At 48.3% G+C, this 22379-nt stretch overlaps 1 protein-coding gene and 1 long non-coding RNA gene across 9 annotated transcripts in view; one reads left to right on the top strand and one right to left on the bottom strand.

Annotated features, from left to right (window-relative positions):
* Positions 1-22379, bottom strand: part of PALLD (palladin, cytoskeletal associated protein) — a 458616-nt gene that overhangs the window by 30122 nt on the left and 406115 nt on the right. For 6 of the 8 annotated variants that reach the window (XM_008249670.5, XM_008249661.5, XM_070068274.2 and 3 more), the window contains 4 exons: positions 15345-16001; positions 5549-5684; positions 1194-1292; positions 345-395 (listed from right to left, as the gene is read on the bottom strand). In XM_008249670.5, coding sequence (XP_008247892.4) covers positions 345-395; positions 1194-1292; positions 5549-5684; positions 15345-16001 — 943 coding nt within the window. The remainder of the gene's footprint in view (positions 1-344; positions 396-1193; positions 1293-5548; positions 5685-15344; positions 16002-22379) is intronic. The other 2 variants (XM_002709467.6, XM_070068276.2) reach the window with 1 other exon arrangement.
* On the top strand, positions 5684-12942 carry LOC149127759 (uncharacterized). Its single transcript, XR_016228910.1, has 3 exons — positions 5684-8298; positions 11178-11234; positions 12235-12942. It is a non-coding gene; the product is annotated as an uncharacterized LOC149127759 (long non-coding RNA).

Raw genomic sequence — 22379 nt, 5'->3', positions numbered from 1 at the left:
AGGAAACATACACCACAAATTGTTTTTATTTTGTCTAATTACTATCAAGTGAACCGCCTTGGGAATTAGCACTTTTACTCCCCTAGAAAGATACAACAAATGGAAAGCTCTTTGAGATTTGAAGTTCTCGTTATCCATGGATAACAGACTTAAATTCCAGTTTGTAAATAAATGGTCAGAAAAACCACACTGCGGTAATTATGTTCATCTGCTGTAAGTGAACACTGATCCTGGTCAGAGCCCTTGTCACTCATACATGGCAGGGGAGACAGAGGCGCAGGTGCGGAGGGAGGAGTGGGAGCACACGGCGGAGAGGGCGGGAGGAGAAAGGCGGGAAGCTTAACCTTTTGACCGTCCAGGGGACTCCCTACCGAAGCGGGAGGAGACCCGGCGCCCTGCAATGGCAGAAAAAGAGAAGTGAGCACTGACGATAGAAATGAGGAGAAGACAGCACGATTTCTAGTTTTCAAGTCAAATGTTCATGGCAGGCACATTTAACAGAGAAGAACTCCAGACTTTGAAGGCAGGCCCATTTCTCTAGGGACAGGGGAGAGTCTCCCTGGCCCTTGGAGCTTGTTGTACAAGCTTCCTTTTAGCCTGCGACTACATCTGGAGACTCCGCACAGAATCAGGAGAGCTCAGGGAGCCGCTGACAGCGAATCGGGAAGCCACTTTTTGTGGTTGTGGGATGGAACACAAGTAGCATTTCAGGTCTTCTATGGACTAGGGCTTAGAACTACACATGAGAAGACAGATAAAGAAGCAATCTCTTCAGCACGTAGACTTTTGCTAAGTGTTGGATTAACATCTGTGTGCATTAAGAATGTGACTGTGTATCCTTTGCCTGCCTATGAAGGTTATAGCTGTTTCAGGCAGTTTCAACGAGCATGTTTCTCTCTACATAAAACTATTTTGCATTACAGCATGGGACAGGAAAAACAGAGAGATGCCTGAAAGGAGAATAAACCACTCAATGAGAAGCTAAACGCAGAACAAGTAATAACTGTCAGTCGCTGCGCCCGGTGCCTGGCACACGGTATGAGCTCCGTGCACGGCCGCTAGGAGGTGACTGACGCTACTGCCCCTCTACTGTCCCACAGAATCCACCTGGAGAATGGTGTCCACAGAAATACGAGGGGAGGGCCCGGACAGCACAACTGTTCTTTTCCTAAGGAGTCCGAGCCACATCGTACCTGGTTAGCACTTTCCTCTTCGGGCTCCTGAACGTGGAAGACGGTCGCACTGTCAGCACCCAGCAGCCGCCGAGCCATTCTCTCCTCGTATGTCAACCTCTGAAGAAGGAAGCCACACAAAGTGCCAGGTCAGGAGAACATCACAACTACATGTTGCCTTCCGAAAAAGAGCAAAAAGCCAATGACTGATGGTCCCTGTCACTAGTCTCTCTCCAGCCTCAGGTCTGGATGTCAAGGGTCCACCTTTCCTTCGCTTCACTTGTTCTGCCCCTCCCCTCCCCTCTGTTCCTACTGGCCTAATCCTGAGTTGGGAGATTTAAAGATCTATTCACTTACTTGAAAGGCAGAGTTATGGGGGACAGGGGAGAAGAGGGAAAGAGAGAGAGAGAAAGAGACATCTTGCGTCTGTTGGTTCACTCCCCAAATGGTCACAATGGCTGGGGCTAGGCCAGGCCAAATTCATGAGTAAATAACTCCATCTGGGTCTCCCACATGGTTGGCAGGGGCCCAAGCACTTGGGCCATCTTCTGCTGCTTTCCCAGGCACATGAGCAGGGAGCTGGATTGGAAGTGGAGCAGCAGGGGCTTGAATCGGCGCTCATATGGAATGCAGGTGGCAGCTTAACCTGCAATGCCACGACGCCCGGCCCTGAGAACGAATCTTGAGACCTGCCACCTGCCACAGCACACGCTGAAAGTGAGAAGTAAGCAACGTGGCAGACATCAACGTGGGAAATGTGGGCCACGTCTTTATCCTTAATGAAAAACACAGAGGAAGAGATGGAGAGCAAAACACGATCTAAAAGAAACGTTACTGTCATAGCCGTCTCCAGCCTTCAGAGCTGCCAAGCCAGCTGTATGACTGACAAAGAAAAGCAGACAGACTTTCGAAGGGAGAATCCACCGGTCAGCGAGCAGAGAAAAAGAACGGGAGGCATCACTGCCGGAAACAACCCTATCGGTCCCAGGCCTGGCACATGCAGTGTTTTGGTACCCAGCAAGCAGCACTTTGGAACAGACGCAAACAGTTTTTGCTAGGTCATTCTTAGGGTGTAAGAGGTGCCAGCGCTTTTGTTCTGTTGGTTGGGGTGCTTCCTGCTCTTAAGTGTTGCTGCTAAAGTGCCCTGGAATGGTAGGGGAGGGGCCTCAGGGAGGGCCTGGGGGTGGGGTTCAGAGACCCTCTGCCCCATCGGCGGCATTTTACAAACACATGCTTGATTAGAAACAGAGAATTATTAGGCAGAATCTGAAGAAAGGGCAGAAGTTCTTTCACATAAGTTTCCAAATTTCTGAATTTAGATGAGAATTCTGCTGGAAACTTTCTAATCAGGACAATATGTTGGGTGAATGTACAGTTGCCAGGAATTGCTAGTTCTGGTCCCAGATGAAACCAGGAAGTGAAATAAGTCAAGTGCCAAACGATAAATAATCCCAAAGTTCAGATTATTTCACTTCATGAAGAAGCGGCAGGGGAGCAGAGGAGTTAGAGCTCAGAGCTGGGGTGCTGCGCGCTGTGGCTCAGCCTGCTGCGCTGTTAGGCAGACTTTTTCTCACACCTATTACAAATGATCGGTGACATCAACTTTCAAAGAGCAATTTAAATACCTGCTGTCTTACAAACCGTTTTTGGAGAATTGTATTAATATCAAAAGTGAGGTCTGGAGTGGTTTTCACATTGTCCTTTATAACTAGAAACATCAATTCAATATCTGTTCCTCCACCAGAATGCACCTGCTGCCATTAGAAGCCTAGTTTACATCAGTTTTGTCTCTAAATTACCATGATAGGCAGAGAGACAAGCCCTCACCTACAGAAGTGAGCAACAACTGAGAGAATAATATGTTAGGAAAAAGTTCTTCGAGAATCCCAGTTTCTACGAAGGGAAACCTTACTTTTCTTGTTCTTTTAATCTTGCAAATGTGGGTACTTATGGTACTGAAGAATGTCATTCACTGTTAGACACATAATATATAATTCATGTAGAAAAGAGACATAAAACACACAATAGGTAATATGAATACACAGAATCAGATGGAATAAATAACAGCTGACAGGAGTACTACCTGGAGCAGAGAATCTGAGCTCATCAGGAATACTCAAGGGGCCAACGCTGCAGCGTAACGGGTAAAGACACTGCCTGCAGTGCCAGGCATCACACGGGTGCTGGTTCAAGTCCCGGCTGTTCCACTTTTTTTTTTTTTTTTTGACAGGCAGAGTGGACAGTGAGAGAGAGAGACAGAGAAAAAGGTCTTGCTTTTCCGTTGGTTCACCCCACAACAGCCGTTGCAGCCGGTGCGCTGCGGCTGGCGCACCGCGCTGATCTGATGCCAGGAGCCAGGTGCTTTCTCCTGGTCTCCCATGTGGGTGCAGAGCTCAAGGACTTGGGCCATCCTCCACTGCACTCCCGGGCCACAGCAGAGAGCTGGACTGGAAGAGGAGCAACCGGGACAGAATCTGGCGCCCTGACCGGGACTAGAACCCGGGGTGCCGGCACTGCAGGTGGAGGATTAGCCTATTCAGCTGTGGCGCCAGCCGCTGTCCCACTTCTGATCCAGCTCTCTTGTGGCCTGGGAAAGCAGTAGAAGATGGCCCAAGTCCTTGGGCCCCTGCACCCACGTGGGAGACCTGGAAGAAGTTCCTGGTTCCAGATTGGCCCAGCTCTGGCCATTGCGGCCATTTGGGGAGTGAACTGGTGGCTGGAAAACTTCTCTCTCTCTCTGCCTCTGCCTCTCTGTAACTCTCACTTTCAAGTAAAATAAATAAATCTTAAAAAAAAAAAAAGGAATACTCAAACAGAAAACCAACAAGAAAACAGGAGTGGCAGAGATGCCCCGCCCAGCTTGGGAAAGGCCCCTGAGTGTCTGTCCTTCTCAGAGGCCTGGAAACCGCCCAGAGGATGGACAGCTACACGGACAAGCTCTTCGTTCAGGGACACAAGTATTTTCCCTTTATGCAAATCCTGTGAGCTCAGTAAAATGACTAACTAATGCAAAGCTCATTAGAGTTTTCCTCTTCCTCCATCCGATGAAGAGGCCCTCATCATGTGCATAGCATTCGGCACCCCTTCTCGGGTCTCCACCTTTTCCAGGACACATGTCTCTGCCCACAGTGTTCTCTAAGCTTGATCATGATCATTCTTGGGAAACAGAAAGAGCACTGAGAACTTTGTCCCCTGGAAAAGGTGTCTGAGAGGGAGATTTTATACAAAGAAGTCCTTTTCTTCTTCTGTGTGTATTTAAGTGCCATGCAAAATTTTTTTTCTGGAAATAATTCCATAACAAAGTTACAAAAGGCTCTTCTCCCTTTTCTGGGAAATCTCATAAGCTAGACTTGATTTGCCCATCACCTTAAAATACTCTGATGTGTCAGGGCCAGTGCTGTGGTATGGCAGGTTAAGCTGCCACCTGCCGTGCTGGCATCCCATATGGGTGCTACTTCAAGTCTTGGCTGCTCCACTTCCAATCCAGCTCCCCGCTAATGGCCTGGGCAAGGCAGCAGAAGGTGGCCCAAGTCCTTGGGCTCCTGCGCTCTTGTGGGAGACCCAGATGAAGCTCCGAGCTCTTGGCCTCACCTGGTGCAGCCCTGGCCATTGTGGCCATTTGGGGAGTTAACAAATGAATAGAAGACTTCTCTCTCTGTGCCTTTCCCTCTCGGTAACTGTCTTTCAAATAAATAAATAAATAGATCTTTAAAAAAATACTCTGATATGGTAAGATCTATTTATAACACTCTATAATTCTGTAGCATGTTTTCCCCTTTGAGTTCAGTTATCCTGTTCTGATAAACTAGAACTAGACTGTGGAGCAGGCCTTACGCTTCTCGATGGCTGAGTCAGTCCCTAATAACAGTCTGAGGATTTCACTGGACCTCAGCAGTGGATTCTCCAGCAAAGCTAATTTTTGTGTAGAAGCAGTATCATGACATAGAATCCAGACTCTCCTTCTGGTACCCTCATTCCAATCCACTGCTTCTGGGTGGATACACACACCTCCCCAGAGCATGCCTGCTCCCTGCTCCCAGCCCCCGCCCAGCCCCCCGGGGAGTCCCGTGTTGTTTGTACACGCCTGCACCATCGATGCTTGCGTGTGCACTCTCAACCCTAGCAGCTGCCCTTCCCTAGTCCTCTGCCTCTGTGTCACCCCAGGGAGGATCTGACGAAGAGGAGGAAGCAGTGAAGACCAAGGAAGAGGAAGCCCTTTCCCTCTCTCTTTTCTCCAGACTCCAGGCATCGTACTAAGAAGGATGTTGAGATTCAAGGGTAGCACAGGCATTTTGTAGGGACCCGAACAGAGAGATCCGTGATGCAGGGGCTGGTGACCCCAGGCCAGGCCCCGAATGTCCCTCTCCTCTCCGTACCGGCTGGCCATTGTTCAGGAGGTCCTCCTTGAAGCGCAGTTTGCGTTCCAGGTCTTGAATGACGGCATCCTTCGTGCCTTGAATCTCCTCGTCGGAGGCTATCCTAGCCGTTCTACCGGCCTTCTTTGGAAATCCCCTGTGGGACAAAAGCACAAGGCCCTGTGGTCAGTGGTCAGACAGAAATCCCAGTCAAACTTTAAAGTCCAACACAAAGGCAGTTCAATGTGACGGTGTATCTTTCTCACTTTTTATGCTCCAGATGTTGCAGCTCTCAGGGAAAGAACCCTGAGACCCAGTTTCAGCAGTTCAGGAAACTAATTGAAACCAGTTTTCAGAGGAAGCTAGAGACGAGCTTAGGGGAGTAGCCTCAATGGTTAGCAAGGGCCAAGGAGAGGGAAGGCTTGTTTTCATCCTGGGGAGGCAGCAGTGGAAGAAAAGAGGAGATTTGTGATTTGACCCACGCATACCATCTGATGCTGACTCGGGTTAGGCATTTGGCTGAGGGCACCTGCCTTAACATCTCTTATAAACAGGTGGAAAAATATAGACCACATACAAATGTTAAAAGGATTTGGAAGATACTGTGTTTCACGCTTTTATCTTGTCTTCTGATCCTTCATAATTCATTTATTCAAAAGCAGTGCTTACATGCTTACTTGGACTTATTGATATGGTAGAAAGCACCAGTAAGGCTAAGGGTGTATGTGAACACCGGATTCACCAACTCTCAGTTTCTCACCACATCAGCCAACAGTGCTGGGAACAAAACGGTCAGATATGAGGCTCCTGGAACAGCCCGGCGCTCAGCCCTCATGTGTAATCTGGGACTCATGAGGTCTGTGCTCCTGCCCTTCCCAGCAGCCCTATGTCCCCTGCTCCACCACCCCTGTGCTCCTTGCTGAACTTTTCCTCATTTTTTTGGGTGTTCACCCTTCAATGTGCTTACAGAAGGTGACCCTTTCTCCAAACTCAGGGGATGACTGATGTCAGCCAGTCTGGGTGAACGCCATCCTCTGGACAGTGAGGAGTTAAGCTGGAGGAATGTGATGTAGCCCTGGACAAGGAGACTGGGGCAGCAGAGCTGGGAGTGAAAGGGTGAGGTGCTCTAGTTAAAAATTTCCCATCTCAAACTCACTCAACTGTACGCTTTGAAAGGATGAATGTTATGGTCTGGAAATTGTATCTCAATAAAAAATACAAAATACATTTTTTTAACCATCTGTAAAAGGAAACACACAGGAAGAAGGGCCTGTCTGCTTTCATGGGCAATCTGTCTGAAATCCAACACCAGAAGCTGCTGTCTCCACTCCATGGCCGTGAGAGGAGACCTGTAACATACCACTGACAACACACCAGGAGGAAGGAACATTCTGGGTTTTTTTTTTTTTTCCCCAAAATTTATTTATTTATTTGAGAAACAGAGTTACAGACAGAGAGAGAGAGAGAGAGGGAGGGACAGAGAGAAAGAGGTCTTCTCTCTGCTGGTTTACTCCCCAAATTGCTGCAATGGCTGGAGCTAAGCAGATCCAAAGCCAGGAGCCAGGAGCTTCTTCCAGGTCTCCCACTCGGGTGCAGGGGCCCAAGCACTTGGTCCATCTTCCAGTGTTTTCCCAGGCCATTAGCAGGGAGCTAGATTGGAAGTGGAACAGCAGGGACTCGATCCAGTGCCAATATGAGATGCTGGCACAGCAGGCGGAGGCTTAGCCTACTATGCTGTAGTGCAGAACCCCCAATAGTGTTTTGGGGGCACTGTGTAATATAAGCCCACCATGGAACTGCCCTACCTGGGCTTGTTTTTTAAGTCAATAAACTGTGCATATAATTGACTTGCAGCCAAGTCTTCTGATACCTATGCTGGCGAATACCCTGATAAACCTGCTATCCCAGGTTATTTGCCCCTGAAGACTAGAATTTGATGTTAAAGAAAAAAGCATGAAAGAAAAATTTTATGACATCCTGTGTTTTTTATGTCAAAGAAATAGCCAAACATTAAATTGTATCCTACTCATTGGGAATTGATCTTGATATTTAGGGAAGTGGACAACGAACCTGAGATGGAATGATAGCAGGAGCTGTAGGAATTATGACTTATAACCTCAATTTTTAGTACCATAAATCCTTTAAGGGGCAGCGTTACTTCCTATGATGCTAGCATCCCAAATGGGCACCAGTTCGAGTCCTGGTTGTTCCCCTTCTGATCCAGCTCCCTGCTGATGTGCCTGGAAAAGCAGCAGAGGATGGCCCAAGTGCTTGGGTCCCTGCACCCACCTGGGAGACCCAGATGGAGTTCCAGGCTCCTGCCTTCAGCCTGGGCCAGCCTCAGGATAATGCAGCCATTTGGGGAGTGAACCATCAGATGGAAGCTTAACGTCTTCAGTTTAATGTCTCCCTAAGTCTACCCAATTAGTCACTGTACCACATTTATTTTCTTCTTAGCATCTGTCATGCTCTATTATTATCACATGTTCTTTAAAAATGGTCTCTTTGTCACCATGGCTTTTTTGTGAATCACAATTAACAGACACTCAAATACTATTTTTGGAATGAGTGAATGGATGCGCTGTGCTTCTCCACTTCTGGCCTCTCTCTAACCCTCTCTCTCTCCTCGGTCATGAAAACTGGTGCCAGCCCACAGGTGAAGCGTCAGCCTCAGGACCAGTGAAAATCACAGCGTCCTGCAAGTCACGTTCTATGTCGCTGGCTGCTTCCGCCTGAGAAGCGGGGAGCTCGGTTTGGAAGTCACCTGAAAGGTAAAATGGAAGACAGGTAGCTCTTTGTTGCATCAGCTGTGGGAACACCCAAGTTCCCACTACTGCTCTAAGGCTGAGCAACACTAGCACGTTGCACAAGCGTGCGAAGATGAGCAGCCTTGGATGACAGAAGGCATCGCTGCCTTGCAGCACAGACTACACGAGAGCCGTGTTCACAGCGCAAATGAGGAGGAAAGGGGGCACGGGAGGATTATCAGGCACAGAACAGATCACCTGCACACAAGTAGAGGACTGGTTTTTGTTTTTTTTTTTTTAAAGACAGCCACAAATTCCATTAGACAAGTAAGCATCTGTCCATGTACTACAGAAGTCCTACTGCTTGGACGGCATAGTTCATTCTTTCAGAACTGCTCTGGGACACCTCCCAGGAAGCTGCTCTCCTTGGTTGCGGCTCCTGCCACACAGGTGTTTTCTTCCTTCAAACAGTACCAATACAACTGCTCTCTGCAGTGGGTGTTGTGGCGCCACCGGGGATGCCCATATCTCACACTCGTGCGAAGGAGTCCCACCTCTGGTTCTGATCCAGCTTGTTGCTAAGGCTCCTGGGAGGGAGCAGAGGATGGCCCAAGTACTTGGGTTCCTTCCATTCATGTGGGAGACCCTCCTGGAGTTCCTGGCTCCTGGCTCAGCCTAGCCCAGCCCTGGCTGTTGTGGCCATTTGGGAATAATATCAGCAGATGGAAGATCTCCCTCTCCCTGTCATCTCTGTTTTGCAAATAAATAAAAATAAACTTTTTTTTAAAGTTTATACTTTGACCCAAATAAAGATGCTTATCATTTCTTTTAGTAGGTCAGTTTCCTAAACATAGGCAGATTACCAGCACTGTAAAAATATTTATTAATCCCTGTTTCAACCTTTTCTAAAGACATTTTCTTTTACTTACAAAATTCAAGGTACTAGTATTTTCTGGGTCTGAACAATCAGCACTGCAGTAAAAATCACTAGGAAGTTTACAGAAATGTCTAGTAGCTATTGCAAAAGTATTACTGACTATCTAGCTAGGTACAGTGTCAGCCAGTACAGCAATAAAAATTCTAATAAGCTTAGAAAAAAACGGTTTGTAAGGTAAGTGACTGGACAGCCTGACGGCACCATGGACTTGTACTGTGTGTAAGAAATTTTGTGTACAATTAAAAAATTACAAAACAAAGGTCATTATTATAGTCTCAGTGCTGCCTTCATGTAAGATGGCAAAGCCAACCAAATCCTAAAGGTCAGTAACCAAGCTGGGAGTACATGAGGGACAAGGCTCATTTTAGGTGCAATAAGAATGAAAAAGAGAACAATGCTGGTTCGAGTGACTGCAGATGACTCCAGGTAGGAAGACAAGGCTAAGACAGCCACCGTGAAATGACGAGGAAGCAGCCAAGCAGAGACAGAAGAGGAAGGAATTCAGGCTCTGCATGAATCAGGCACAGGAGGGAGACCCGCCAGGCTGTGTGGCTTCCACGGGTCACCTAACGATTATGCACCTCGATTTCCTGTGCTGTAAAGTGTGGGCGGTAGATAGCGTGTATCTCATAGGAGCACCAAGGAAATAGCATGCACCCATGTATTAAACACTGAGAACAGCACCTGGCCTAGTGGGAGCTCCTCTCGAGAGGCCAACACAAGATACCCAGCATGGAAGTGAATGGCAGACACGAGATTAGATGGGTGCAACAGAATGAAAGAGGGCAAGGAGTTGACAAACATGCCAAGGATTCTTGACCAGAGTTTCTAAGAACATGCAAAGAATCCTTACGGAGTGCCTTTTTCAGGGCTCAACTCTGTCCTAGGTGCTGGGAATACAATGCTCAATGAAATGACATAACAGTACTCACAAAAAATTATATTCTACAGTGGACAGGCAGAGAGAAAGAACGGGAGGAAGGACATACAAAAAGGTGTTAAGTGCTGGGAAGTGATGGGAATATCAATGGACGGCTTGCTTTGTGCAACCAAACCTCGGAGGGGACACCAAAGTGAGATCTAAACAACAGGAAGTGGGGTTAAACTGCAGCCTGCAATGCCAGCATCCTGTATCAGAATGCTGGTTCGAGGCCTGGCTGCTCTGGTCCCGATCCAGCTCCCTGCTAATGTGTCTGAGAAAGCAGCAGGTGGCCTAAGTGCATGGATGCCTGCCATCCATGTGGGAGACCCACAGGGAGTAAAAGGCTCCTGACTTTCGCCTGGCCCAGCCTCGTTGCCATCATCTGGGGAGTGAACCAGAGGATGGAAGGTTTCTTTCTCTCTATCTCTTCCTCTGTCACTATGCCTTCCAAATAAATAAATCTTTTTTTTAAAGATTTATTTATTTATTTATTTGAAAGTCAGAGTTGTACAGAGAGAGGAGAGGCAGAGAGAGAGAGAGAGAACCAGAGAGAGAGAGAGAGAGAGAGAGAAAGGTCTTCCATCCTCTGGTTCACTCCCCAATTGGCCGCAACAGCCGGAGCTGTGCCAATCTGAAGCCAGGACCCAGGAGCTTCTTCCGGGTCTCCCATGTGGGTGCGGGGGCCCAAGGACTTGGGCCATCTTCTACTGCTTTCCCAGGCCATAGTAGAGTTGGATTGGAAGTAGAGCAGCCAGGTCTCGAACCGACGTCCATATTGGATGCTGGCACTTCAGGCCAGGGCATTAACCTGCTGCTCCACAGCACCGGCCCCTAAATAAATAAATCTTAAAAATAAATAAATGACAGGAAGTAGCTGGTTGTGAGAAACCTCCAGAGAGAGCTGGGTGGTGCCAATGTACCCTGGCTGGAATGCGCCCGGCAGTGTCAACAGATGGACATGGTAAGCCTGGAGGAGAGAGGTGTAGATTGCATTGTTCCTTACACTAATTTTAATACAGAACCTCTTTTTCTTTTTCTTCTTAGAAGCATCTTGCTAATGTAATTCAGACAACACTTTGGGAACCTCAGTAAGAACTGAGGGTAAGGATTTCATGTAAGGTAAAAGACAAATCAGAATGGAGTATTTGGGAAAAGAGGCACCAGGAAAGAAATGAAAGTTGTTCAGGCAAAGCTTTGGCGAACATGTTTTGCTTTCTTGTAAAATGAATTCTGTGTTAGGGTTCCATGTAAGATGGGTGGCTGTGCTCCCCCAAAGGGCACCTCTTTAGATAAACGAGGATCAGCAATTCATGAAGAGGTAAAAGTACCTGGTGACAAAAATGATTTCCCTCCAAGATGGTTCTCTACCATTAAAAAAAAAAGCTTATTCAAAGTAAACTGTTAGCAAAATCAGAACTCTTCACAAAAGTCCATACTTAGAGGCAAACCTTAGCTGAACAAGCATGCTAGCAAGCCTCCCCCAGTGAATGCTTCAGTGTGTACACACGCAGTCCAGCTGTGCCGAAAACAGTACTGATGTGTTTACTCCCGCTGTAACAGTAAGTCACTTGCTTGCCATTTTAAAATAGAACTCAGGTGCCCAGGGGCAGAAACATCTTACACACACAGGCAGCAACCCAGAGGTCTTTGCTACTTGTCTGGCTACTGAAGAATCTTAAAGCATCCTTCCCTTCTATACTTTCTGAGGCAATTCTGTCAGAACATTTCAGAAACTCAGACCTCCAGAGTTGTTGTCCAGCAACCAGAAAAAAAAATTATTTTAACAACTAAATGTCCTCCTCTTCTCACATTCGGTGAAATCTGACAATAACCACATTACACAAAATATGTGAACAAACTCATTAACACATTGGCATTTAAGTATCTCTTACATTCAAGAATGTAATTTATGAATGAATCTATTAAAAAAACCCAAAACTGAGTTTTTGTGTATCAATTCTATTTTTTGTTAACTGAAGTTTATTATGAAACCAAAGCTGTTAAAGTACCAAAAAATGGGGCTTTTTTGCTCAGATTGCAATGAAAATTAATAACTTGAATATTAAAATTCTCATCACATTGTCTTTTGGGTGCTCTAAAGGCTACAATGACAAAGGCACTGGAGACGCCCTGCTCATAACTCTGCACAACCTGGAACACAGCCACCTACAACAGAGTGGGCCTGACTCCCAGCTGCCCCTGGGACAAAGACACATCTACAGAATCGTCCCTCACCTCCTCAGAGCGAGCCCTGGAGCCCCTCCTACTAATCCACTGGTGGACACTTGCCCAGGGTTGAGTACGTTTTATGGACTCCTGTAGGATACAGGACCCTGGGAACCTCCAACACCTCGGGTTCCCTGCTCTCTAGAAGCAAACGTCAAGGCCCTCACCTGCTCTGCTGAAAGATGGGAATGATGACGTGGGCAAAGCCCAAGGTGGCTCTCGTCTCCCGGGTTCCTTTCTCAGTGCTTACGACCTTACCGCCTGCCTCGACTTGAAAGCATGGAATGGAAACTACAGCTAAATCTGTTATGAACTCCACCTACGACTCGGGGTACTGCTTTGCTGCTTCTGCAACAGTGTTCTTCGATTAAGATCACATTTACTGGAGCTCAACCGAGGCCATACCCACAGTGCTTCTCCTGCTCAGGCCGTGCGCGAGTCCTGGGACGCCCTTCACCTCTTGCGTGGAGAATGAGGACACTGTCCCACCTCCTTGTTTCTTGGAAGTCGGCGAGAAAGAGAGGGACAATGAGATGATGTGTGTAAAGTGCCAAGTGCCTACAGAATAAAGGCTCTCATTCGTACATCCGAGTTAGCGCACTTTTAATTGACACACGCTCTTATTTGTGACACACAAAGCCTTACTGATATAAGAGAGGCAATTAAGAGTGTAAAACACTATGGCCCTGTGGCTGTGTGTGCTCTCTTATGAGCGAGGATTCCAAGAGCGTGAAGGTGGGCAAAGATACAGAGCCTGGCGGGTTCTCAGGGCTGGCTCTGGAGTGACTCACCTCGAGACCAGTGGGGGCAGGAATGCCGCCCTCCGCCCTTGGGGCACTGGCCAGTCTCCTGGATACCCACCGTCTCCTAGGAGCAACTTACCCAGCAGAGGAACGAGACCGGGGGGAGCAGGACACATTCATTTTATAAACGTGCACCCAGATTTCCTCTAAGGCACTTTCTCCTCATGGCGACCGTCTGGAAGACTGAGCCACCTTCGCATCTGTCAGCCCCTTTAAGTAGGAGATGATTCCTCTGCCTGAAGAAGGAGCGGCCCTGGAGAAACTGGTGTGCAGAGGAGCCACAAACCATAGCCTACCCACAACCGCATTCGGTTGCTGGGCGTCTCACACAGGCCCACTCTTTTTTGCCATTTTGGCTTTGTGGTTTATCACTGGCAACCATGGCCTTTGTGCCCTCCTTGACCTCTGTGACCCAGGCACATGAGGCACAGAGCCTCATCTCTACCAGCTATTTAGAAACTGGCTGTGTACCAAACTTCTCATGAGAGCAATACTAAAAACACAAACAGAATAAAACAGCAAGTATGCCATGGATGATTAAGAAAACTGAGACTTTGAAATTTATATTTAAGTTTTTGGTAAAATAAGGTAGAGAGAAAAATCAACTCTCCTGAATGACATAAAATCAATCTGGTTGCTGGTACCGGACATACATGGCAAAATCATCCTACTAGACACACAACACATTTAAGTGAAACAGAATTTGCTGTTTCACAAGTCCCCAGCAAAGTAATTCATCCTCATTCTCTCTCTCTCTCTCTCACACACACACACACACACACACACACACACACACATGTTTATGCACAGTTCAGCAGTTCCTAAAGGCTCAAGGATGCCCATTAGTCATGGTAGCCCTGAAAGGGACTCAATCTCTGGCCAGTTACCTGGCTTACAACCCACCAATAAATAGCAGCATTTTTGCTTTTAATTCAGAATGCAGTTGCAGAATCTCACTGTATGCAGGAGGGAAAAATGCTACAAAAGACATCAAATATCAAGTTAAGTATACTTAGTGACTTGGAAAAACCTAAATTAACAGAATTAGAATCAAGCCCACCAGATTCCAGAGAATTCACACCATCCACCTTTAGAACGCGCCCAGCAGAACAAGGCACTGCTCCCCGCAGCTCCTGGCACCCGGGCAAGGCCAGACCCGCAGGGCCTGTCTTCGCGGTGCCATCAGAACACCCCGCGGTGGGAAATCTGCCTGGGCGAGTGGGAATAAGTGGGATGCGAGGGCTGCCTTTTCATTCTTGCTCAAGGCTTCCTTCTTTCCTCCAGGAACAATTTGGGCTTTTGGCAAACTCTGCAGCAGGATTTCGGCAGCCTTGAGACAGGTACTGAAATGTTCAGGAAAGCAAGTGCCTGCTTTTACTCATCTCACTCCTATCTCAGGCATGCCAAACGTGCTCCTTTGGAAGGCTTGCTGCCCATTTGTAGATGTCAGCGTATCTATCCTGAGATGTTGTGCTCGGAAGGTTCCAAGGGCTGCCACTTCATGGGCGTAAGGACGGGCAGTTACTAGATCACCTGCAAATACTGGCCAACCGGAGCCAGGAGCCCTGCGCACCTCCTGACTCCCCGGCGGCCCTCATTTCTTCACTCCAAGCATACACCCCACTTCGGCGGCACAGAAACACTACCATGTTTGTCCCCCTTCCGAACAGTCACCGGATGCGCGGAAAGGCTTCACTCTAATCCTGTTAATTTAGGTTTTTCCAAGTCAGTAACTGTACACTTAACTAAGCAACCCCCTCCCCATCTATCGAAATGCTGATCTGAAAACATTAAGATCCTTTGCTTGCTGCTAACTCAGACACACATGGGCTGAAATTCAACTTTCGTGGCCACGTGACCGCAGGGGAACGTGATATAACTACTAGCACCCTCAGCTATGTAGGTGGGTTGATGCTCCGTCATAGGGACACGGCGGCAGGTGCAACAGGGGTGAACCGCTTAGCCCCACCTCCCGTCCCCCACCCCACCGCCACCCCGCGACCCAGGCCACCCGGGTTGGTAATCATTAAGAGCCTAGGGTGGATGCTGAATGGCTCCTGTCAGAGGACAATTGTGGGAGAAGGGCTGGGCAAAGCCGCCGTGGCATCTGACACCGGGAGCCATTGGGCCAGCGCTTACAGGGCGCTGCGGGGCTGAGGGCAGGGGCGGCGCTGTCACTTACGCGGGGGTGACGCCCTTGGGCAGCCCCAGGGCGTTGACGGCGGCCGGCGGCGGCTGCGAGGGTAGCAGGGCGCTGAGGAAGGCCGCTGGTGTCTGGCTGTGGCCGAAGCGGGCCGCGGGCGCGGCGCAGTGCGGGGCCGGGCCCGGGCTGGGCAGCGGCGGTGGGGGCGGCGGCAGCGGGAACACGTCGGGCACCGGGTAGGCGGCCGTGGGGCTGAAGACCGGAGGCGGCGGCGGCGGCGGCGACGGCGAGGACGGGCCCCAGGGGCCCTCGGCCTCGGCGCCGAAGGGCTGCGCAAAGGGCGGCACGGGCGCGCGGCCGAACTGCTTTGGGATCGGAGACATGGGCGACGGGAGGCTGGACGAGCTGGGGCTGGAGGCCGGCGTGCCGTGGCCCGACGCCGGGCCCAGGTTCTGCGCCGCGATGAACTGCTTGGGGCGCGCGTAGTTGAAGGAGCCGGAGGACTGCATGGTGGAGGCGGAGCGGGAGGCGAGCGCGCTCATGGGCTCCGGAGAGGCGGGCGACGCGCAGGCCGCGAGCTCGGGGAAGGCGGGCGGCGGCGGGAAGGGCGGCGAGGGCGGCGCGCTGCGCTGCCGAGCGCTGGCCTCCTGCTCCAGGCGGATCTGGTTCTGGAGCTGCTGGATCTTCAGCGGGTCCCTGCGGGGAGACAGAGAGAGGGGGACACTTTGAGAGAGGGGCTGCGAGCAACTTCAGCCGCCAGGGCCAGGGCAGCGGAGAGCCAGCGCCCGCCGCGGGCCGCTCTGGCCAGGGCACACAGCGTCGGTCGGTTGCGCAGGGCCGAAGGTCTCGACGCCTGGTTTCAGTTGTACCTAAGATGATTCAAGTCAGGTTACCCATCCTGCTGGAGATGTTGTCCGACCTCCAGGAGTCACACTTCATCTTAGCACAACCAGCAATATTAAAGGAAAAAACATTAGACGTGAGTTCCCTGTCCTCTGATTTGTAGCCAATTTTTTTTGAAAATTTTATCAGAATGAGAAAGTTGAAAAAAGGAAAACACTTGACTGAAGTTATTTTTGGCAGATGGAGGTTGGTCCAATTGCCTGCTTCAATGCAGTCAACTCAATATTCAGTAAATTTAGCTGCTTTTTTATTGAAGAGTTGCTTTAATCTCTGCATTTCCCCCTTAAAGTCTTTGACTACATGCAGAATGTTAGTAAATCTTGAATTGCCAATGCACACAGATACTGTGTGTGCTGTGTCTCAGACACATGCAAAGGAGAGACAGGTATTTTTGAATATGTGGGTGTTCCATAAGCAGTACCAAGGATTAATTTTATAGTATGTATATAATAAACAATTTTATAAAAATAAATTTTATAATAAGCGCTCTTCCGCACTCTTCCACTGACCCTGCACCTGGGCTGGAAGCCATCTGCCTGGCTGTCCTCAAAGGCGCAGCTCCCCACCTCCGTCCCAGCCTTGGCTCACAAGGCCCACAGCCTAGGTTGTGTTCTTAGGTGCTTCAAAGCTGGGCTAGCACTGTGGATTTAATTGCCCAAATATTTTCCATCGATAAGACAAAGTTTGTTAATTTTTTTTTTTTAATACAGTCAGCAGCTAGCAATCAGCTAAGATCTTGCTCTTTTACTCAAAACTTTTCTGTTGAGTCATCCAAGATGTTATTCCCATCAGGTAAAAACACAGGCATCAACAGGGCTGTTAAAAGACACTTCAACAGCAGGTGGCACTGTAAAGAAGCGGTTTTATTGAACAGAGAAAGCAATGTGCCTAACTTTAACCCTTTTAAAACTACAAACCCAAACCAAACCTAAAACATTCTTATCCACAGGCATTTAAACTTCAAAACTCAAGCTTTCAGAAACTCAAAGCAATAAAAGGAACTGAAGCTATTGATAAGAAAAAAAAAAGGCTTCCGGTCTGTTACTGAGTATGGTGAAATGCGGGAACACCTCATTCTACAGCCCTTGCCTGTCTTCTGTAATTACCCAGTAAAGTGACTGTACTTAAACCCTTGAGAAGTCAAGGAAGCACTTTCCTGGAAACGGAAAGGTACACAGAGCCGATAGTTCCCTATTCTTAACCTGTGCTGATTGCACCGAGAGAGAATTTTGTGGGCTCCCACTGAACTTAATTCCAGCCTTTGAAAGTGGCCGTGCCACTGGGGAGATTGACTGCTGCCCTGGAGACCCAGATGTCCGTGCGGTCTGGGCCCACCACCCAGCACACGTGCTTCTGCTCTCCTGTATTTAGGACTGGCTCAGGAATAGAACTCGTAAAAACCACCCACCGGCTCTAAAACCCAGTACCAGGCATTCTCACTCGAAATCCCCATGTGCTCCCTCTGGATCTTCCTGCCTTTTCCTTGTGATTGCAAAATGCCTCCTATTCCTGGAATGTTTATCACCAGAGTTCTTCCGCACTCTTCCACTGAGCCTGCACCTGGCCTGGAAGCCCTCTGCCTGGCTGTCCTCAAAGGCGCAGCTCCCCGCCCCTGTGCCAGCCTCGGCTCACAAGGCCCACAGCCCAGGTTGTGTTCCCAGGCACTTTAAGGTTGCGCTGGCTCGGCTGAGGCTGCCACAGTCATGACATCGGGCCTTGTATCTGGAGTGAGGATTTCCCTACCCAGGATTAGGGAATGGCCCTGAGAAGGCAGCCTTCCAGGAAGGTAGGGAAGCCCAGGCCATCGTCAGATGGGTTCCGACTTTCTCCAAGGGCTCAGCCTCCTCTTTTGATCATTGAAATGATCCACCAGATCTGCTACTTCAGATGGGCTTAGAGCTGTTTGGGGCACTAGTTTTAGCAGTAAGTGACTGATCAAGAAATTATGAATATCTCATTTCACCAGAAATGAATAGGCTTTCTAACCATTTGTTTCAGAAAATTCATGAAAAATAGAATTAAAAGAGGATTTTGGTGCAAAAAAAAAAATCTGAAACCCATGCAGCTTTTTCATCTTCTATAAACTTTCTGAAATGCCCTAGTACATACTGCGATGAAGAATTCTGCTAGGGTTTCCAGCTCTCCTGTTTTCCATTGTTGGCATGGAGAGAGGGAAGAGGAAGGGGTAGGAAAAGGGCAGCAAAAATATTTTGGGCGGTGGGCACTGTTCTGTAGTGGAGTCGCCTTCATCCCTTGCGTCCTGGTTCCTCAGCTTCCAATCCAGCTCCTTACTAATGCACCCTGGAGACAGCAAATGATGCTCCAAGTATTTGGGGTCCTTCCACCCCATGTGGATAACCCAGATAACTGCAGCTGCTGTGGGTATTTGGGGAGTGAACCAGTGAATGGAAGGTCTCTGTCTCTCTTCGCACTCTCACTCTCACTCTTTCAAATCTTTTTAAAAACTATTTAGGATCTCTAAGTGTCTATTTCTGTGCAGATGATAACATTTTTTTTGGACAGGCAGAGTTAGAGAGAAAGGTCTTCCTTCCATTGGTTCACCCCATAAATGGCTGCTATAGCCAGTGCGATGCGCCGATCTGAAGCCAGGAGCCAGGTGCTTCCTCCTGGTCTCCCATGGGGTGCAGGGCCCAAGCACCTGGGCCATCCTCCACTGCCCTCCCGGGCCACAGCAGAGAGCTGGCCTGGAAGAGGAGCAACCGGGACAGAACTGGCGCCCCGACTGGGACTAGAACCCGGTGTGCCGGCACCGCAGGAGGAGGATTAGCCTAGTGAGCCACGGCGCCGGCCAATAACACTTGAGTTATTTGTATAAAAAGTTTTTTTTTTTTTTTTTTAATAACTGAATGAAAGGCACCAGAAAGGCAAGATTGCCTATGGTTTTTGGAAAGTTCTTAAAAGTTATGTGTCAGAGCATCCCATATGCGCTCGAGGTCCTGGCTGCTCCGCTTCTGATCCAGCTCCCTGCTAATGACCTGGGAAAAGCAGTGGAGGATGGCCCAAGTGTTTGGGCCCCTGCGCCCGCATGGGAAGACCCAGAGGAAGCTTCTGGCTCCTGGCATCGGATCAGCATAGCTTCAGCCATTACGGCCAACTGGGGAGTGAACCAGCAGATGGAAGACTTCTATCTCTCTCTCTCTCTCTCTCTCTGTGTGTGTGTGTGTGTGTGTGTAACTCTGACTTTCAAATAAATAATTTTTTTAAAAAAAGTCGTTATTAAAAATTGATCACTACTCTGGTTTCCCTATTTTTTTCTGTTGTTCTTTCCTTGAAAATGAAAACAGGGAAATGAAACTTGACTGAACCTTTTAGCAATACTGTGTGAGGCTGACGTCAGGTTAAGAGCTCTGGATAGTGCTGGTGGCAAGTACCCGGGAGTGTCACACTGTTGTTTTTGCAGAACTAGCCCATCAAACTCCTCCCAGCTTCTTGTTTCATTCTCCCTCTCTCCCTACCACGCCCCCGCCAATACCAAAAGTCCAAGAATTCCCCACTGTTACTCATCCTTCAGTTCTGAAAGTTTCAGTAGTCAAGGAACGGAGACCACCAGACCTTCTGTTGTGCATCTGTCAAACGGGCAAGCAAGATTTGAAGTTCATGGCTCAGGGTCACAAAGCTAGGCTAGACCTGTGTCTTTCCCTAGTCTCTTTCACTACACAGTGAGCACCAACATAAAAGAAAACTCAACTTTCCATGGGATTTTTCAAGAAGTCTGTGGTGGGGCGGGTGTTGTAACACAGGTTAAGCTGATCAATGGGATGCCCACTTCCCCAGGAGTGCCAGTTTGAGTCTCAGGTACTCTGTTTCTGATCCTACTTCTTGGTAAGTATTCCTGAAGGCTCAAGCACTTGAGACCCTGTGGCCTATGTGGGGAGACCTAGATGGAGTTCCAGGATCTTGGCTTTGGCCTGGCCTGGCCCAGCCCTAGCTGTTGGGGGCATTTAAAGAGTAAACCAGTGGATGGAAGAACGCTTCCTCTTGTGTTCTCTGTCATTCTTTCAAAGTAATGAAAATAAATATACATTTGCTTTTTAAAAGTCTGTGTGGTCATGTTTCTTGAGCCTGGGTACTTTTTGTAAGCTTGCTTTAAACCAGTGGCAGGAGAGATGACTAAGTGGGAAGATAAATTGAGTTCTACATCTCTGTTCTTGCCCAGTCTAAATCTTTGCTCTATCTATCTATATATCTATCTATCTGTAAAATTATTCTTTTTAAAAGTTCAGTGCCAACCTTTAGGGTGGAGGGATTTATTTGCTTTCATGCCCTCTTGTACTGATAGCATCCAGGGCCTTTGGAATCTGATTCATCAAAGTTTTAAATATTTACATATGTAAGAAAGCCTGATTTCAAATTTGATTTTTTTTATGGTGAAATGGTGTGAAGAAAGATGGTCTTGGCATTTCAGGAAGAAAACATATATAAATACCAACTCAGTGGATTCCCCTCTTAAATTATGGAAAATCAAGAACTGCCTGTCCTCCACCCCCAGTAGTTTGCACTAAACTTTTAACAAGAATAATTTTACAGATGCAGCAAAGGTTTAGATTGGGCAAGAATGGTGAGGTATAGATTCCAATTTATTTTCCAATCCAGTCTTCTGCCACTAGATTAAAGCAGGCTTAGGAAAAGTACCCAGACTACAAACCTGGTCCTAGGGGATGGTGTGGTACAGGAGGAAAAGGCCAGGTTTGCTTGCTTCTCACTCCAGACCAAGCTAGACAGCTATCAGCTGTGGGGCCACCATGAGGATTAACTGGGCATATTTCTGGCTCATGGTATTAGCTCACAGAACATTCCAGGGCATAAGAGAATAACTTCAATCCTTGTTATTAAACAAGCAAACAAAAAACAGATCTTTAAAAAATGGGAATAGGGCTAGCTTTTTGGCTCAGCAGGGTAAGCTGCCACTTTGGGTGCCTGCATCCTACACTGGAGTGCCAGTTTGAGTCTCTGCTGCTCCACTTCCCATCCAGCTCCCTGTTAATCCGCCTGGGAAAGCAGCAACAGATGGTCCAACCGCTTGAGCACCTGCCACCCACATGGGAACTAGATGGAGTTCCTGGCTCCTAGTTTTGGCCTGGCCCAGCCCTGGCTGTCGTGGCCATTTGGGGAGTGAACCAGTGGATGGTAAAATCTGTTACTGTTTCTCTCTCTCTCTCTCTCTCTCTCTCTCTGCCTTTCATATAAATAAGTAAATAAACCTTTCAAAAACTGGGAACATTTTACTAATTGCCGGGGATTTTCCTTTTCATGTGAGCCCATTGCAAGCAGCAGGGGAAGAGTGGTAGCATCTGGGGAGGTGGCCCAGGACCACTGAGAGGGCCGCCTCCTAAGAGGCTCCTTCCCTTTCTCCCAGTCACAAGGCCTAACTGTGGACTGATTCATGACATAAAATCACTGTGGGCGGTAAGTGTCATTATTCCATTTTTAAACGCCACCCGCCCCAGGGTGGTGAGGTCAGGTGATAAGAGCAGAAGTGGGTGTGAAAGGCGGGCTGGCTCAGGAGGTCTCGGGCTCCAGGATCCTCTGCGAAGTGCTCAGCAAACACAGTTTGCTAAAATGTGAGTTCTTATTGCTACATATCACTTTTCCTCTGGGGAACTGCAGCTCCAGCTCAAAATAAATGATGTGAAAGTAAACTTCTGGAAAAACAACTTTTATGTAAATTGGAAATTCCCAGTATGTCTCTCTGGAGCAATATCTAGGTTGCACAAAATAATTTATCCCATGACCACATTAATAAAGATGGGGTATTCATAACAGTCTGGAGCAACTCTTGGGATCATGAAGCTGGAAAACATTTGTGATTTGAAAGCAAGGTTTGCTTTCCTTGTTGACTGTGTGATGCAGAAGTCAGCTTGGGAAGAGAGCCGCAGGGCCCCACCCTCTGGACTGTGAGCTCCTCCAGGCCTGCTAGTCTAAGCACCTGAAGGTGGGGACTGTGACCTTCAGCTTCCGTACAACGCCCCACTGCACAGCAAACCTGGCAAGTCACTGTCAATGACAAAATGATACGGACTCCTGGCTGCAGTTTCTGTACCCAGCTGGGCCCATCAGGCATATTCAGCGGGACAGTCCTGCTGTAGGAGCACCCAAGACTAGATGGGGGAAATTTCAAATGAAGGTGAGTGAATGAATTAGGGGATGAGT

The sequence above is a fragment of the Oryctolagus cuniculus genome, chromosome 2 (genome assembly GCF_051225735.1).
Source record: "Oryctolagus cuniculus isolate XC-2025 breed Fujian yellow rabbit chromosome 2, ASM5122573v1, whole genome shotgun sequence".
Lineage (NCBI taxonomy): Eukaryota > Metazoa > Chordata > Mammalia > Lagomorpha > Leporidae > Oryctolagus > Oryctolagus cuniculus.
Note: the sequence above shows the minus strand (reverse complement) of the source record. Positions and strands in the feature narration are given on the sequence as shown.